Source organism: Pempheris klunzingeri, chromosome 10, assembly GCF_042242105.1.
Source record: "Pempheris klunzingeri isolate RE-2024b chromosome 10, fPemKlu1.hap1, whole genome shotgun sequence".
NCBI classification, from domain to species: Eukaryota; Metazoa; Chordata; class Actinopteri; order Acropomatiformes; family Pempheridae; genus Pempheris; species Pempheris klunzingeri.
In genome coordinates this window covers 19,927,154-19,944,576 of record NC_092021.1, presented here as the reverse complement: position 1 = coordinate 19,944,576, position 17,423 = coordinate 19,927,154, and the positions used below count along the sequence as shown (strand labels likewise).

Sequence of the window (17,423 nt, the reverse complement as noted above, 5' to 3'; positions counted from 1 at the left end):
CTCTTCTTTTCTCGGTTTGTTAGTCTCCTCCTCTCTTCTCTGCTTTACTTGCTCTTGCTCTCTCAGTGACCTGAAGAGCAGAGGTCATGCAATCCCTCGCTTCCACTTGGATTAGAGAACATCCAGGGGAAGCGTAAGGCCTCTGACATCTTAGTGCCACCCACACACACACACACACACACACACACAAAAACTTAAGTCACACATATGCATGAAAGCAAAGACAAACACACACTGGCCTTAATCAAAGCTGGGAGGATTGTGAGTTCCACAGGGAGAGAACATAAGCTCTGAGTAGCAGGAATAAGTACTTAGCCTCTTGAGCACTATGAATTACACCCTAAGGCACATACACACACACGCACACACAAAGTGATATACAGACTTGTCTGCCTGGTTCCTGCTGGTCTTACAATGGGTTAGTCTATTAACAGTGCATGCTTGATGAGCACATGGCAGATTTACAGCCCATAACAGGTGAGTGGTGACTGCACATGTTGTACTATGTACACTCTGCAATGCAATCACACACACTGACATAATGAAAACAACTGTGAGGTTTTGGTCTGTTAGTGCTTTGTTTTCATTCTAGATATATACTGGGTTGCATGCGCCATATCTATGTTTTTCTATGCTTAAGATTAGTTATAGTTAAGCATGGTTTTTAGCTCTTGCATGAAATGAGTTCTAGCATGTTTTCTTGTGTTGTGTAGTTTCTGTTTCACTTTGCGTTGGCCACAGCCGTGAGCAAGATGAGGCACACCTGTGAAATGAGACACACCTAGGCAGAGACATTTAACAGGGGTGAAGCAAACAGGCAAAGCATAACTGCAGGTCAAGAGAGAGCGGAGCAGAGAGAAAGCTGGAGCACTGCTTCTCCTCGCTGAATACACAACTTTATTGCACCATGCAGTCATATGTAGCGGTTTTAATAAAGAATGCATTTACTCATGTTTTTAGCCAGACTGCTGAATATAAAACATGACTGGCAGTGGAGTTTACAGTATGACCACAATACCGAGAAAGAATTTTGTGAATTTTTGTCTTTAATTTAGTTAGGTAAATGCCATTGGTGCTGGCAGTTTTATTCAATAATGTCAACAATTTGAGAAAAATGCAACATTTCTTCACACAAAAACAGTTGGGGTCAAGATTAGATTTTGAATAATGAATCAGTGATTTGTGTTGTGACCCATCCATATAAACTGAATCACACTGTGCAAATAACATTCAAGCACACATGGTGTGAAGCTGCTAATTACTCTGACATCTCACACACAGGGAATAAAGTGAGAAATATTTGGGAGCCTGAAAAGTTGTGTCGAGGAAGAAATGTGTACAATGTTTTGAATTACATATTATATGAATGTAACACTGCTCTACGCCTGAAATCAGGCGTGGTGCCGGAGGACTTTAAGTGCTGCAGTCATGGTGTTAGCCGTCAGTTCATTTGAGGACAGCTAAAAATCACGCTACATTCAGCCACAGACCTAACCTCATTCATTACAATTACAGACTGAAATGTCTGGACTAAAATAGATACCAGTCCCAAATATTTTACCAATTTGATTACGATCTATTTGAAACTACAATACAGTACCACATACTATTCTGAGGAATGTCTGCAACTCAAGATGACCTCCTTAAGCAGTGACATTAACCAGGGATTGCCATAAATGCATTTCTCTTGATTAGGAGAAACGATGTGTCAGTTTGAAGCAGAGAGGAAAACAACATTCATGTGCATTTTTTCAGGGGCAAGGGTCCCACCTGTTCAAATCCATTTCTCTGAAATTCTTCAAACCCAAAGATATCCAAGATCCCAATTTCCAAGGCAGGATCACTAGAAGAATAGACAGATAAAGAGGAAGAGCATATTTATTACATTATTACACCACTTTTACTGATCAGTGAGAGTTTGCTTGCTTGCGTAACTCTGACAGGAATTATCATGTTTGTTTGTTTGTTTGTGTGTGTGTGTGTGTGTGTGTGTGTGTGTGTGTGTGTGTGTGTGTGTGTGTGTGTGTGTGGGAGGGTGAGTGTGTGCGCGCAATAAAACTTTTGACAGGGTGTGTCATGAATAGCATGGACTGGACTGAATGTTTGGTGTGTACACAAGGCAAAGCACAAACACATTCCAGAAGATTGAGCCCAGGTTAGTGTGGGTGTGAGTGTAACAAGACTTCAACAACATCAACAACACCCAACAGAAACCCATGGCCTCCACCTAGGAGAGTGTGTGTGTGTGTGTATTTAAGTTTTTGTGTTCAAGACCTTCACATAAACCTTGGGTGTACCCTTATCTCTACCCCACTATTTTCCATTTCAGTGTACATACCTATTCACGCCTGTCATGCAATGTAAACTATTACAAACCTCCACTCTACACTATGTGTCATGATACAATATCAGTGTTGTCACTCCAGAGGCCCTGAACGAGTGACTGCTCTTGTGCGATGACAGATATACTTCATTGGTGGTGTTTGTGATAACAGTTATCAACAGCCAAAGAATTTTCTCTGGTGGTTTACACTGTATGAAAACCCATAGACACCAATGCATAAACAGACACAAAAGCACGCATGCACAGCTATACCCAATGCTGTCGTCCTGTCCCTGTAGGTACTCGTTACAACAGTTGACCAGATAGCTGAAGAGGCGTCCATAGATGGACTTCGCAAGCTGGTCTCTGTACTGTTCTGACATCTCCACTGTGTGGCGCCGAGAGATCACATCACCTGACACAAAAGAGACATGGCCACACACTTGAGCAAAGCGATCGTACAGTATTTGCATGCTAATGTCTCATTTTCTTTTTAAGATTTAATCGATTCAAAGTCCTGCTGTGTATAAGACTGACTCATGCTAAAACAAGCTAGATGAATTTGCATGGGCAATAACTGGCTGGTTTTAGCTCGTCACAAATAGCTTGGTACCTGCATATAGTACATAGCCTGACAATAAAGTTGGGAAATCGTTTCTATTTTCATTTTTATATTTCGGAACATCCAGAGATTGTTGATACGTGATCCGACTGCCAGGGGGCAGCAGGGGTGGGGTAGTTATGTCACAGCACACCAGTAATGTAGTAGTAGTAGCGGTACTAGTGATATATTCGTTTCATTTATTCCCCCTTTCAGCATTTTTTATATAATTAATGAAGTTAGAATTTAAGATTTGAAATTATCATCTTAAATTTGCATGTAATATCGGTACCTGTATCGGGCTCATAAATTATTTCTGTTGACCATCTGGAGCTATTTGAACTCACAAAAAAGATTTTTTTTCCAGTGTGATTTTCCCCCTATTTTTCTCACACATTCAGAATTCCTAATGGTCTAAACACTGTGGTCACTCTGCTATAAGGATACCTTTGAAGTACTGAACGTCAGAGGTGAGGGCAGTGCTTAAGTCATTGGAGCACACCTGCAACATTCCAGACACTGTGCAGAGAAAAACAGAGAGAGTGAGAGAAAAAAACAGGCAGAATAAATGACAGATACATGGTGACAGGATGAAAAACATCAAAACAGCAGCATTAAACATTAACTGTCAGGATATGAGAGGTAGTGCTGATAACATCCCAGAACCCAATCTGCTCTTTCCTGCTCTGACGATGTTATCACGCTGCCAGCACAACAAGCTGAGCTCTGCTACTGTTCATCCCTGCTTAATCGATCGGTGGAGCTGGCAGCAATTAATCATCAGTGGATTTCTGAGCAGAACCCATAAACAAGCAGTAGAAACAGGTGACAGCGACCCAGAATCCCTCGGCTGACATCACTAGCCATGACGTCACATCTCCCTGACAACGACTGGCTCTTTTCCTGCTCAGGCGCTGATGTCATTTATTTACCCTCTCGTTGAGGTCAGGGGTCACAGGGCCACATGTAGCTCTTGCATAATGAGGCAGAGCAAGAGAGAAAAACACAGATCCCAAAAGTGGGATAGTGTGTGTATTACAGCGACCTCTTGTAACCATGGTTACGTTTTTGCCAGAAAATCCAGCTTTCCAAACAGGTGACTGTCTGTCTGGCCTTTAGCTAGTGCTGGCGAGCTGCCAAACAGACCTCGAAGGGAGTGAGAGAGGGAGGAGCGATTACGACGAGGTCAACAAGATGACTGGGTGTGATGCAACCCTCCTCTCTGCCCCGTCCCACCTCAACACAAGGTGGGAATGTGAACCCGGTCATGTGACGGGGACACTGACCTCTTTCCAGCAGCTGCAGGTCAGAGGGGAAGGCTGTATTGGCATCTGTCAGTGCAGTAAAACGTAGGTCCCCAATATGGAGCACAGCAGATAGCAGCATAAACACTGAGTCAACCTCCTAGCAGAGAGAAAGAAAGAGAGAGGAGAGAGAGAGAGACAAAAAATTAGCTACTGGCAGTTGGATATGAGTGTGCAATAAAAAAACATGAATTTCCATTTTTTTTTCACTGCTTAATACCATTTTGCACTTAATGAAATGCAGAGCAATTTTTGTGATCCTAAATCTATCCTCTTTTAAGTGACCGGGCTGGTAATATTCTATATTTATCTTAATGTCAGCAAATCCCATGAAAAGGTCAAAAACCAATCCGACGAACTGAATGATCCTACTATCAAGTGTTGCCCATGTGGCCAAAGCCTGATAAAGCTTATTCCTCTATGCCATATTTCTCCATTATTGAAAAAATTGAAAATACACACCAAATGTGTATTAATTCCTAGCTAAAAATAGTTCATGTAGGGAAGCTGGAAAGCAGTGAGAGGCTGATGTTTTTTAATTCTTATGACATTTCTCGACAGTAAGAGAAATAAAGAATAAGAAGCTTTAGCCTTCAATGTATTACAACATGTAACAAAAAACAAATCCACTAATATCATTTACTAATATCCATTTTTATGATGCATTTACTCTCCTCCCTTCATCCACACACTTCTCTTCCTCCCTCCTACTCTCCCTTCCTCTCTGCCCTTGAGCAGAGGACACTTAATGGAATACCCCGTTACCCACTGCGCTGAATCTCTGAGAGGGGGGATGTTTGAGTTGGAGGGTGTGTGCTCGTGTCAGTGTGTTTGTGTGTGCGTGCGTGCGCGAATATGTCTGCGTATGCATTCTCTCAAGGCAGGATATTGGAGCTGATATCTGGGAGATAACCAGCAGCATTAGTCTCTGTCTGACACTCTATACACAGACAGACTCCCCCCACTTAGGAAGGAGAAGAAAGGGAGCGAGGGAGAGAAAAGGAGTGATAGGGAGCGTTAATGACGATTGACCTTTGGGTCTGGACTGGGAGTCATCCCCTGATTACACTTAGACAGAGACCAATGGGTGGTCCATCACTTCCACTCCTTCTCCCCCACTCCTTCTTCTGTCCCTTGGACTCTCTGTCTTGACCAGGGAACACTAGTGCCCTCTGAGAAAAACACTATCGCTTTATTCCTCTGTCCCTTAGGCCTTGCCTGCCTGTACTAAAAGGTGAAATGGTGGTCACTCACTGCTGACAGATGCTGACTGGGAATCTAAGAATAGAACCTGATAACGGGCTGGAAACACACGGGCTTGTGATGCACAGGACGGACTGTACCACACACTGTAGCTCACTATGCATGCAAGCAATGTGTGTAAATCAAAGTCCTGTCTTCTGCATTTGGTCACACATTTCATTTGGTCTTTAGATAGATAATTGAAACACATGATGAGTTTCAATTCAGGATCCTAAGATATCCACACTTCAAGGGTCGAATGTGTCACAACAGACTGATGACGCCTTATTCAATTCAAATGCGCCTTGTGCCTCAATTGGGACAACATACTATTGTGTGTCGTGCACAATGCATACATTTTCTGGATTGTATCCTACAATCCATAGAATGAATGATTAGTTTTGCTCATGTGAGGTTAGAGCGTGAAAAAGGTTCAAGTTCAGTTTGTAGCTTTAAGGCATTTGGAGGACTCATTTTGTGAGCCCCTGCACTTAGACACAAATTCTGGTGTAAATCTCATCAATGACCCCAGAAGTGGTTATTTCTGTGTCTGTCACATGAATACCTTGTATGATCCCTGCTGTCAGCGACCTTTGAATAAGCAGGTTTAACAGAAGCTGTATGCAGTACCAATCAATACCTGCTTGTTGAAGCCCAGGGCTCGCAGGGCTTGTTTGACTGCTGCAAGTCGCTCTCTGCTTTGGGTAGATGCTGTAGCTACAGGAGGGTTCTCCCCTGGAAGTCTGCCGCTAAGGTACCTGGTATAAGGACAGAAAGATGTGGCAACGGGAACCGATGTTTGAGCCACCCAAAAAAAACAAAATAAACATAAAGGACAAGGTGAGTGCTATGATCGGTGTACAACAACAGGTGCATTGCTTCCAAACATGTATTCTTGTGCTGAGTAAGAGTTTAGGTGCATATCTTTGGATGAAAGAGACATAGAACCAAAAGATTTACGAGCTAGTTTTGTGTTGAATTACAATCAGTCCAAGTCAGACTATGGAGAGAGCTGTGTTTGGGAGAGAGGAGAAAGGCAAAGGGGGTTTTAAATCTGAAGAACTAGATCACGCACACCAAGAAAAGATGCTCAGAGACTCAATTGGTTGGTGATTTGCCAGAGCTACTTGTGTGCTGCTCAAGCTCCAAAACAGATCTATTCAGGTGGTGTACAGTGGATAACAGTACAGACAGAGTAACTCACAAGCACATCAGTTTACAAGTACGAATAAGTAGAGATGTACAACACATATGCAAATAAAAATCAGATTAAAGTAAGAAATACAAATTTATATAAATGTGCACATTCAGACATGTGCAACACACACAAGGATGTGCATACATATACGCACAGACACTGGCATGTTCTTCATGCAAGTTAAGGTCTGTAAAATGTATTCAGAAACACTTCAAGGCTCATTCAACTGAACAGCTCTCATCTTGACCACCATCCAGAACCCATAATCTACTGTCACTGGTGATTTTATGATTATCACTACATATAGGTGACAGCCACGTACCTATGAGCCAGGACATTGTTGAGGTAAAGTGCGCTGTTCTCCTCGGGCGACAAGCCTTCAGCCATCAGATAGAAGATGGTGAAGCTGTGCTGGTGAGGAGGCAGGTGGACCAGACGAGACTTCTCCAGCATGTGGGTGTACACACGGGCTTAAACATAAGATGTGTTTCATACCTCAGTAACTAGTGTAGTAACAGTGTAAATAGCAGTTCAACAGCGCTGATGACAGCAGCACTAAACATTCAGTCTGTTCAATGGCCAGTGCTCAGTGATCAAATTAACTGGGGTAAGTTAAGGTGAGCAGGGCTGTAAAAATGGAGCACAAATAGAAACAGGAGACTTGTGGGCTTTTACTGCCCCCTGCTGGTGTTTTACTACTGTGCACCTGAAAAACCTACATCATTATACAGCAGTATAATGATGCCTTCAATATGTGGTGAATTTTACATGGTTTATGTTTAATGTCTCATCAACTTGCCATTTACTATTTGCCATTTGTTCAGTTATCTTGGCAATAAATATACTATATATAAACATGTGGCGCATTACAAAAACACAATTTTAACACGATAATTTTAATTAATTAATCCTTCATCCAACCCCTGTTTCTCGTTTGGGACAAAGTCAATACTTATGAAAGTAAAGCTTACTAACATAAAGTCAGTTCACATAGCGCTACATTAACAGACATGTGATTTACCCCTGAGCAGTGTCCTCCTCTTCTCACAGTATTGGATGGTCAACAGCTTGATGAAGCGGCTTGAGTTGTTGTTCCTCAAGGTCTTTGCATGACCGAAGGCCTCCAGTATACAGTTAACCTGCATATGTCATCAAACCAAAGGAAATGTTACCAGTGATATATGCATTTCTAAATAACAAAATCAACTAACACACTCTCTTACACAGTTGTCTACATCTGAAAAAGGAGTTCTGCTCACCATTTCGCTTTCTACCACTAGAGGTCAATATGCATCCATTACGTGGGTACTCAGTATTTTTTGTGTCCCAGGATGATCAGAGGGCAAGTTGACCCAGTTATCGACTACATAACGATGACTTCATCAGAAGACAGCACTACACTCCCAGGCTCCACACTGCCTTGTTACCCAACTAACAGACTGAGTGCAAAGCAGGTGAATCATGTCTTAAGCTCCCTGAACATGACATAATCTGAACAACAGAGAATAAAACAAGAAGCAGTAATGCAAGTGCTGACCTAGATGACAGATTTTTCTTTTCTTTCATTCCCTTTTTCATTACAGTACAAGGGAGGATTCTAAACTTGACCTTGTTAAAATGCTCTTTCTTAAGTAAACATTTGTCAGTGTATGGTTCTATATAAAACTTCTGGTCATTATCTATACTATAACTGTAGCCTCTCCTGATTTATCGCAAAATGTTCTATAGTCTATGGGTGGGATATGGGCATTTGTTGTTCAGTTGCACTGAAGCTTTTTTTAAATCAATACTGTATAGTATAGGGAAAATGGACTGCTCCAAAGAATAAAGCCTAAACTGTTTCTTCTGCTGCAAATGGATCTGTGCTGAAGAAACAGCATCATAATGGATAGAATCGCCTAAATGGAAATTTTGATGATGCACTCAAACACAGGTTCTGACTGCTCAACCGAAAAGCTATCAAGCAGAGAGGAAAAGATGAACAGTAAAAGGCCCCATGGCGCACTAATCCATACATCTATTCTCTCCCCTACCACAGCAACAAAAGAACAGTAGGATATATTACAGAGCTATAGAAACGGCCTCACTACACTGTGTACTACCTGATTTTTGATCACAGAGATGACATGGAGGAAGGAACAATAAGTGCAGTAAGACATAAGCACAGGGTGTAAGATTCAGTCAGTGCCTTGTTTTGACAAACACACAAATATTCACAAGTTTCTTGGTGAGGACTGACTGTGAAGAGTGTGGATTGTGAAATGAAAAACAGCACAGATGTCTACTGTGAGATTATTTTTCTAGTGTTTTATCTTTTTTTGCTCAAAGTCAAGAAACAAAGACATGCGATCAACAAAGGATCCTCAGCCATGTCGGCCTCCAGGACACCCGACCTGACGTCTGTCCAGACTTACTTGTTTCATTCTGGGCTCCAGCGCAAAGCCTTTGGGGCTGGAGCGGGCTGTCAGGTGTCTCACTATGTGCTTACAGGCCTCTGTTTTCCCAGAACCACTTTCACCACTAGAGAGACAGAAAAATGTTTATTTTATGTCATTCATCCCTTTGGTAATGTTATTGTTTTCCATGTTGTCATTGCATCTAAAAGTCTATATCTTAAATGATATGTCACAATTTTACTATATTAAAACAATTAACAGTGAAACAAGTTTTGCTTGCTGTCCAGTGTAAAAATATATTTAGGAGTTTATCTGAAGCTATTAGCAGTCTTTAACAGTTTGACAAATCAAGCAACTATCTTCCAAAATTATAGAATGTATGCAATGCAATTTATAAATGATATGATATCAGTAAAGGGCAGAGGGTACAATAACTAATTATGGAGATGATACTAATATTACCCTGGTAATATATATTAACATGTATTTCAATTTTGATACATTTCTGCTGCTGTAATTGTTTTTTTTCTAACCTAATCATGTGTTCAGGTTTGATAACCTACATCAACATTTAAAATTTCTTTTTAAGTTGCTTTTAGAGACATGTAATAAATCAGTATACAGCGAACCAAGACAAAAATGGGCAAGCAGAATTGATACCACTGAAGGGCTGCTATTAAGGGAAGTTAGACAACAAGAGTAAAAGGCAAAGTCACCAGTACAAAAATCAAGTGTTTGTGTGTTACATTTCTCTGGATGTGTCTCAGAAGAATAGGTGTTACGCATTAGTCATTCAGGGTGTTACCCCACATCTGTCACCTCAGTTACATGTCTCCAGTGACCTGACATCACCCCTGAAGGGACCTCCTCCCCTTAAATTCCCGATCTATTCCTTCACTCTGAAACAACTAATGTTGCTCCATTGACCACCACATTGCTCACGCTGTTATCGACAGAACTTATCTGGCACTGGAGGCCTGTTTTTAATTTGGCGTTGAGTGAATATTAAATTCGACATGTGGTACCTCTACAGTACATGCTCTGACACTCACCGACATGCAGAGATTTGAGACCAGCATAGTAACACCAAGCAGATGGCTGCAGAAGGTCAAAAGCCTTTACTAATGACCGCAGTGTGCTGTGGTGCGCTGTTTGTCTGTGTGTGTGTGTGTGTATGTATATTTCCTACCAACAGCCCTGCTGAGTGTGAAGTCTAAAGGCCTTTCCACTGTCTTTTCATTTACCAGTTGTTATTAGATTTCAAGGGCATTTTGTCAGGGCACTGGCCTCTGGGGATCATGGTTGCTGATTGCCTGTAAACATGTCTGTGAGTGTGTGTGTGTGTGCGTGTGTTTGTGCACGTGTGAGGAAATATGGAGTGAAAGAAGAAGCCTGAACAAAAGAGAAACAAGAAAAGGAAGGATAAAGTGCAGTAGGGACAGAACGGAGGTAATGCAAGAGAATGTGTCTACGTGAGAATGCGTGGTACAATGTCCTTGTATGTGTGTTTGTTTGTGCGTGCGAGTGAGATGGATAGCCTGTGGCCAGAGAGCATTAACGCTCTGCCAGATTGGTTACAACTCAGCAGGAATGTCACTGGAGAGCCGGAACGGGATTTAATTGCAATCAGGGAGCTGCCTCCGTCCCGCCGAGGACAAAGAGCAAGACGCCGCAGTGCTCCCAGCAAACATCCATCTCTGTGTGAACACTGAACAGGTCTACAGCTCGGCTCAGGCTGAGATCTATTAATCTCTCAGGGTGAGTTTAACAGGTGTGTGGCAGAGGGGTGTGGACAGGCTAGGTGGCCAGTTGAACTTAACTATTATTCACACAATTATTTTGCTCTGTCAACGTTTTTGTCTCATAATCCAAAGACACAGACTTCAGTGTTTTTGCGAGAGTGTGCGTTTGTGTGTTGAAGGAGGAGAGTGTACCTCAAGATGAAGCACTGCGGGCGTCTCTCCTGCAGCATCATGTGGTACGCTCTTTCTGCTGAGGAGAAGATGTGAGGCGGCAGAGAGGAACACAGGCGACCTGTGGAGCTCAGGTAGAGCTGACTCACCTGAGATCAAGACATTGGATTACAATCTTATGTAACAAGGATACGCACATCGCCTGAGCAACACAGAGGATAACATTTCAGCAAAACAGTGAAACCATGCTGGGTTTAACTTTCCTCACCTGTGTGTGTCCTGCTCACTAACAAGGTGTGGCATACCACTCAGTCTAACAATGCAATTCAAAGTGACTAAGTTTGACACACAAGCTAAAAATGGACCAAAGTATTGGATATAACTAAATCAGCTGTCTAGTTCGTACACATGAAATACCATTTTGATTAGGTAAAACACCTAAAAAGTACTAATATTATCAGGGAGCCGAAAATCAACTGTGATGGACCTGATTTCAGTTTGTGTGAAAACATTTTTTGGGGGCTTTTGACGCATTTGGAGAATGTTACTCTGACAAAATTAAGATGTTCACTCATTATTTTTAATAATAATTTATCTGGGCATTTTTATTTCTCAGTTAAGTTTTGCATACATCTGCTTGTAAAAAAAAAACATTAGTGAATATCAACAGTCTATCGCACTGAAGAGTAAGATGACTGTAATGTAACACTGCTATCTGTAATCAGTCCAGCAGATGTGTGCCAGTGCTGCATTTCTGTCTGTGGAAAACAGGCGGGGAATGGGCTGTGGACCGCCGGACCAGAGGGGGTGACAGACGGCCAGCAGATCACACATGTTGTGACATATGTCTCCCACACACTGGCTCGTCCCTGCTCCTCCACACACTCTCTCTGTTGGGTATGGGCGCCTGGAGGGAATCCAGACTCAGGCAGGAATGGGACAGCCAGAGGGGGCTTGGCTTTATTCTGTCATGGCAGGAGAAGATGTCTCCTCCTCCATCCAAACCCCTCCTGGCTCTACATGGGTGAGCACTAAGCTGGCATTAATTCAGCAATTTGAAAATGAGTTATCTGCTATTTCAAATAAGGTGACACACACTGTTGGTGAGTGATATCGCAACATTAAACAAATGACCATAATGTTTAAAGAATCAGAACCCGACAGTCATTCACTGACAGTCTCCTCTAGCTGTTCGTGCACATGTTAAATGTGCTGCTTTCACCAGCAGAGATAGTGCTTTTAACATTCATTCATTATAGTGGAGGCAGCGTAATGATATCTGTATGAGTCTGAGAGTGAGTGTTTAGTGTGTTCACTAAACTGGATCCCTCTCTTCCTTTGCTGATGCAGAGTCAGCCTTGTGCTGTGTATCATTAACAGGAAGACTGCATTATTTATCAACCACAAGGTCCATTTCATCTGTTCATGCCCTCCTTATCATACAGCATGCTTCCTTTTTAGTATAATTTTGCATGTAAAATGATCAAATGCCTATCAAATGTAAAGCCACATGTATTAAGCATGGATCATAGTAGACAGACCTGCAAATTCAATATTAAGCACAGCATATATCATAAAGCATATGTGAAATAGAGGTAATTTAAATGCATGCTTACCAAAGTGGAGTAGATTGGCAGCTCTTTGTTTGGATTGACTAGCAGAAGAATGTGTCCAATATAAGTCTGCAAAAGAGAAGAAAAAACACACCTGTGTCATCTTTTATCCAGTAACTTGGCTTGAGAACAAGAAGTGAAGACATAAAATGTTTATTTTTTTGGATGAAAGTTTGCACAGCTCTGCTGTAGGCTGAAGCTGGGTTACAGTTACTGCCACGCTTTCCTTAACATCAGTATTCATGGTGGTGACAATCTCTAATATCACAAGAATATGGTAATTTCATGCAAGAGAAAGATCAGGAAGGGACCTTTGTCGCTAACCTCAGTGATGACCTTTCTCCAATAAAAACAACAAACCCTGAAGCCATTTAGATAAAAATAACCACCTCTCCATTTCTGACCCTTTTCACTAAACTGCTAACCCTCTACTTCTCACAAAGAGTCCCGGAGGCTGTTTGACGCTTTGTCCACTGAGAGAGTGCAGACATTGCTAGCATTCTGTAACATGCTGCTCTGTCCGTAGGCCCTGGCACAAGGTTAATGACTTGAACAAATTCCCACTGCTTGCAGACATGGAGCAAAATTCACACTACAAGTTTTGTGTTTTTAGTAAAGCTTGCCAGTTCGCCACTTCTCCAATAACTGTTATTCAAATACAGGGTATGTAACTTATTTTATGTAAGAGATTTTTGTCATGTTTGTTTAAATTCTAATAGCAGCAGTCAACAGATAATATGGTTTGATGAAAAAAGAAAAGAAATCCAGTGTTTGTGGCTGTCTCAGGCCTGTAATAAGGCCTTACGATCTTTTGATTCTGCCTGTAAGAAATTATTGAATGGTCAACCAGCCTGTCTACCCATGTATCTGCCTACCTGCGCACACTCTGCACTGCGCATGACCATAGTCTTTACCTTCATGACGGCCATTATGCTTGTGTTTATATGATTGTGGCAGAGTTGTTAATTTGTCAGATTGAAATGCTAAATTGTGTACAGAGCGAACAAGAGACCCAGCCGCGGAGCCGCAGTGGTGGCAGTGGGGAGAGGGTGGGCTACTCTTGATGGTTTCTCCAATGTTACAGACCCTGCCTTAAATTTTAATCTTAAATGACATGCTTGTCACTAATCCAGCCCTCGTCAGTGTCTTCTGTCATACCCTTCCCCAGTTCTTTGCTGCTCTCCTCAGGGGTTTATCGGTACACTGGTCCTTCTATCCTGGCAGAAGGCAGCAGACCGCTCATCAAAGCCCCATCTCTGACCACCCTGCTGGGAACATATGGAGCATTCACTGCCTTTGTCCTCCTCCTATTTCTGTCCTTCACCATATCGCTGTTTTGTTCACCTCTTTCTTGAAATGCCCTCTATTATATACGTAAGGTCAAGTGGCTCAATTATAGAGACAAGAAGTTGAAAAAGGAGATGGGCAGAAATGCGGATGTATGTATTTGGGAGCATGAAAAGTGTATGCGTTTTTTTTTTAGGCAATTGCCTTTAGAAAAGATGGATACTTGAAAATTGTATCTTCATATTCAAAGCCATTATTTGCTTATCTGGCATTATTTAGGAATATTTTTACTACAAAAAGAATAGAGCATAATGCACGAGTGCACCGTGTGCACCTGCATGACAGAGGAGTTATACACAATCAGGTCTGCTTCGGTGTCACCATGATTGCTGCTCTTTGTCCAATAACTGCCCATTCTTTTCACCTCTTCTACTTCCAAATGGACAGTACCTCAAATCCAGCCCTCATTATTCTAAATTTTAATAATTTCTGTCTTCTTCATCCACCACTCTACTGCCTTTTATTGTCATCCCCTTCTCTGTGCCCCCTGCCGTGACTAACCCTACTGTCTGTTGCCCATCTGGGTTTCCGTAATAACAGGCTATTACTGCCTCTTCACAGAGAGGACAGTGCATCGGACAGCTCCACATTGATCTGGTTCCAGCCTTCCAAGAGCTCAGTCCCCACAGAGAAGTATGGGCCAGACTACTCCTTTTAAAGGAATGGAAAAAATGACATGAATATAAAATGGACCAATTGATGGAGATGAAGGCATTTTACTCCTGAATATAGTTATGGATTTATCTTTCCAATCAATCTAAATGGTATTGATTTTGCAATTGTCACTCCTGTGAGTGTGAGTGTGTGTGTGTGTGTGTGCGCGAGTCTGTGTGTTAGAATTGGGCACCACTTTTTCACACATCAGTGGGCCAAAACAGAGAGGGGAAGTGTTTCAGCTCATAAACACAAGCTGGTGCACAGGTTACTGAGACTACTAAAGATTTAACTACATTCAGAAAAACAACTATTCAACAAAAGTCATTGGATATAAAACTAGATGTCAGAGGTCACAAATATAAATATTATCTGCACAATAGTCTTCAGGAGAGAAAGTACAGTGTGTGTGATGTTCATATTAGAGAAACAGAGTGCACTATATATGCATATGCTGGAGGGAAGCCCACTGCAGTGCTCATGGGTATAAATTACGTGATGTGATTCCCAGACCGTAAACGACACAATGCTCCACTACAAATAAACAACTATAGTAGCCCACTTATGCCCGAGAGAGAACATGTGTTTATATTTCTCTGTGTTCTGAGTGTGTTTTGGGTTCTAATGCATGTTTAAAGTTGAGTGAAACCGTTTTAGTGGCACAACGTCATAGGTATCTTACGTAGATTTGGTCGTTGCAAAAGCGCTTCTGCATCTCGTACAACAGGCTGCTGTCGGTCAGCTCGCTGAGGGAGGCCAGGTCATCATTGGGAGCTGGAGGCATCAGCTTGACCTGAGGGAAATGTATGGTCAGAGTTAAAACTACCATGTCGCATATAAGATCAGCAGCGAGAGTGGTGGAGGAACAGTTGTGTCCAGTTATATCCCAATGAGGCCTATTAGTCCACCTTTCATTTGAGACAAGGAAACTATCTTGTGAAATGAACTGGAGAATCTACAATGCTGTTGTATCTCAAAAGCACATTTTTGTTGTGTTTTACAGCACATATTGCTTAACAAATAGATACTTGATTACTTCTGAATCATCACTGCTGAATTAAAACTTTATGATTCCAAATTGTAATTGTTTTGTTTTGATTCCCTTTGTCAGATGTCCTGCCTCTCTGACAGTTGGTTGTGTATGAAACATCTTAGGCTAATGAAACCCTTTCCAATGTAATTACATAGCATGGGATGCTCTCCTACTGGCATAAAATGCCTTAGTAACTATCTGGTGACATGACACACAGTGTGGGCTGATCAGTATAATAATTTTTACAGAGAGAGAATTTGATGTGAAATAAACAAAAACTTAAAAATGTCAAATTTAAGGTTTGTCCATTCGTATTTGTTGTGTGACAAGCCTTGTCTTCATTTATAAAAACAAGGGAAACAATAACGTGTATAGATGGAATCTTTTCCTGTGCAAACTATCTTAATGTGTTGAGCAATGAGAAGCAATGTACCTGCTCCAGTTTGCTGGCTCCAGAGCTAAAGGGGCCATCTAGGCCATTGTCCTGGGAGGGCTGTCGGCTCAGTGCTCCACCTGCCTCTCTGAACATGGCACACTTCTCCAGCAGACTGTCCCGCTTAGAGATAGAGAGACCCAGGGGGTTCCTGTGTGATAGGTGAATGGACATGGAGAGACAAGACACAGAGGAGGAAGAGAGGAAAATGAAAAATAAAACAAAACATGATTTATAATCAGTGGAGCAATCATAAGAATTGCGCTTATGAAACTGTTAACCCACAAGTTCTTGACAGGAGTGTTGAGGTCGTGTGAACCGCCGTCATAGCGTTGGTCAGTGGAGGGTAGAGGAGCGGAGGGGTCTGTCAGTCTCTGCAGCCACTTCTCCTCTGCATCCAGCAGCATATCAGCAATGGGCTCTGACACTGCAATGTCTGGTGACATGATACATAAGACAGGTTAATCAGAACACAAAATTCGTGAGATCCAAAATGTATTTTCTCACCATTCTGTGCCTTTGGTGAAAAGACCATAATACTCTACTCTCTACAAGAGCCAGGTACGACTCTCTGTTCTCTTGTCTTACACCATGGCGACCCCCTTTCACAACTTGTGGATGAGCCTGCGCTGGTGCAGAATGTGAGCCCCAATGTGGATCAATCCAACTGTGCTTAAGAGGAAGGGGGAGTTAAGACCCTCCGTCTGTAATGAGGTCTAACAGGGCACCAGGGAGGGGGATGGCTTCATCCTGGTTTTTTTCATTTCTGTGTGACTGACAGCCTCCTACACTCCCATCTCTTACTCTGGCTCTCTTTCGTCATGTGGCTGCTGAGGGAAGGGCTATGTGGGGCTCTGAGTGAAAAAGAGGGGGATTGTCTCAGTCTCTGAGGGCTTGTCTCACATCTTTTCTAAGCCTACATGCTGGAAGGGGCTATTGATTGAGGCCGGAGTGAGGCAGTCAGAGGTGTGATGAAGCCATGGGAGTAAATGGTTTGAGGCAGCCATGATATTCTATCCCACAACGAACAGGTTAGGGGCCCAACCCCTCTAGATATGACACATGTCATCACTATCACACAAGAGACACGCTTACATTTAGAGCGACTACACTACAATTCATCAGCAGCCTGGTTCAATGGGTGGTTTTATAACTATTCTGCGCAGGGAGGTTCAGGGAGTTCTACCCCTGCTGTGTGCGTGGGTGTGTGGGTGGGAGGGAAATGTGTAACATTGATCAAGCTCATCGCCCCATAAAGGCTTTCACTTTAACGTTATTATTGAAATTAACATGAATATGCAAATGACCACTTTTACTCCCACAGAGTGACAGAGCAATTCACAGAGAAGCTAAGGATGGATACATT

The 17,423-nt window shown here is 42.2% G+C and overlaps 1 protein-coding gene across 1 annotated transcript in view; it reads right to left on the bottom strand.

The window, feature by feature from the left end:
- The window catches only part of myo16 (myosin XVI), a 76,763-nt gene that overhangs the window by 29,775 nt on the left and 29,565 nt on the right, over window positions 1-17,423 (bottom strand). The window contains exons 9-21 of the mRNA XM_070837955.1: window positions 16,343-16,493; window positions 16,058-16,208; window positions 15,274-15,384; window positions 12,594-12,659; window positions 10,999-11,126; window positions 9,083-9,188; window positions 7,690-7,807; window positions 6,991-7,138; window positions 6,111-6,228; window positions 4,211-4,328; window positions 3,372-3,443; window positions 2,597-2,738; window positions 1,771-1,843 (exon numbers count right to left, since the gene is read on the bottom strand). Of these exons, the coding sequence (XP_070694056.1) occupies window positions 1,771-1,843; window positions 2,597-2,738; window positions 3,372-3,443; window positions 4,211-4,328; window positions 6,111-6,228; window positions 6,991-7,138; window positions 7,690-7,807; window positions 9,083-9,188; window positions 10,999-11,126; window positions 12,594-12,659; window positions 15,274-15,384; window positions 16,058-16,208; window positions 16,343-16,493 (1,502 nt within the window). The remainder of the gene's footprint in view (window positions 1-1,770; window positions 1,844-2,596; window positions 2,739-3,371; window positions 3,444-4,210; window positions 4,329-6,110; window positions 6,229-6,990; window positions 7,139-7,689; window positions 7,808-9,082; window positions 9,189-10,998; window positions 11,127-12,593; window positions 12,660-15,273; window positions 15,385-16,057; window positions 16,209-16,342; window positions 16,494-17,423) is intronic.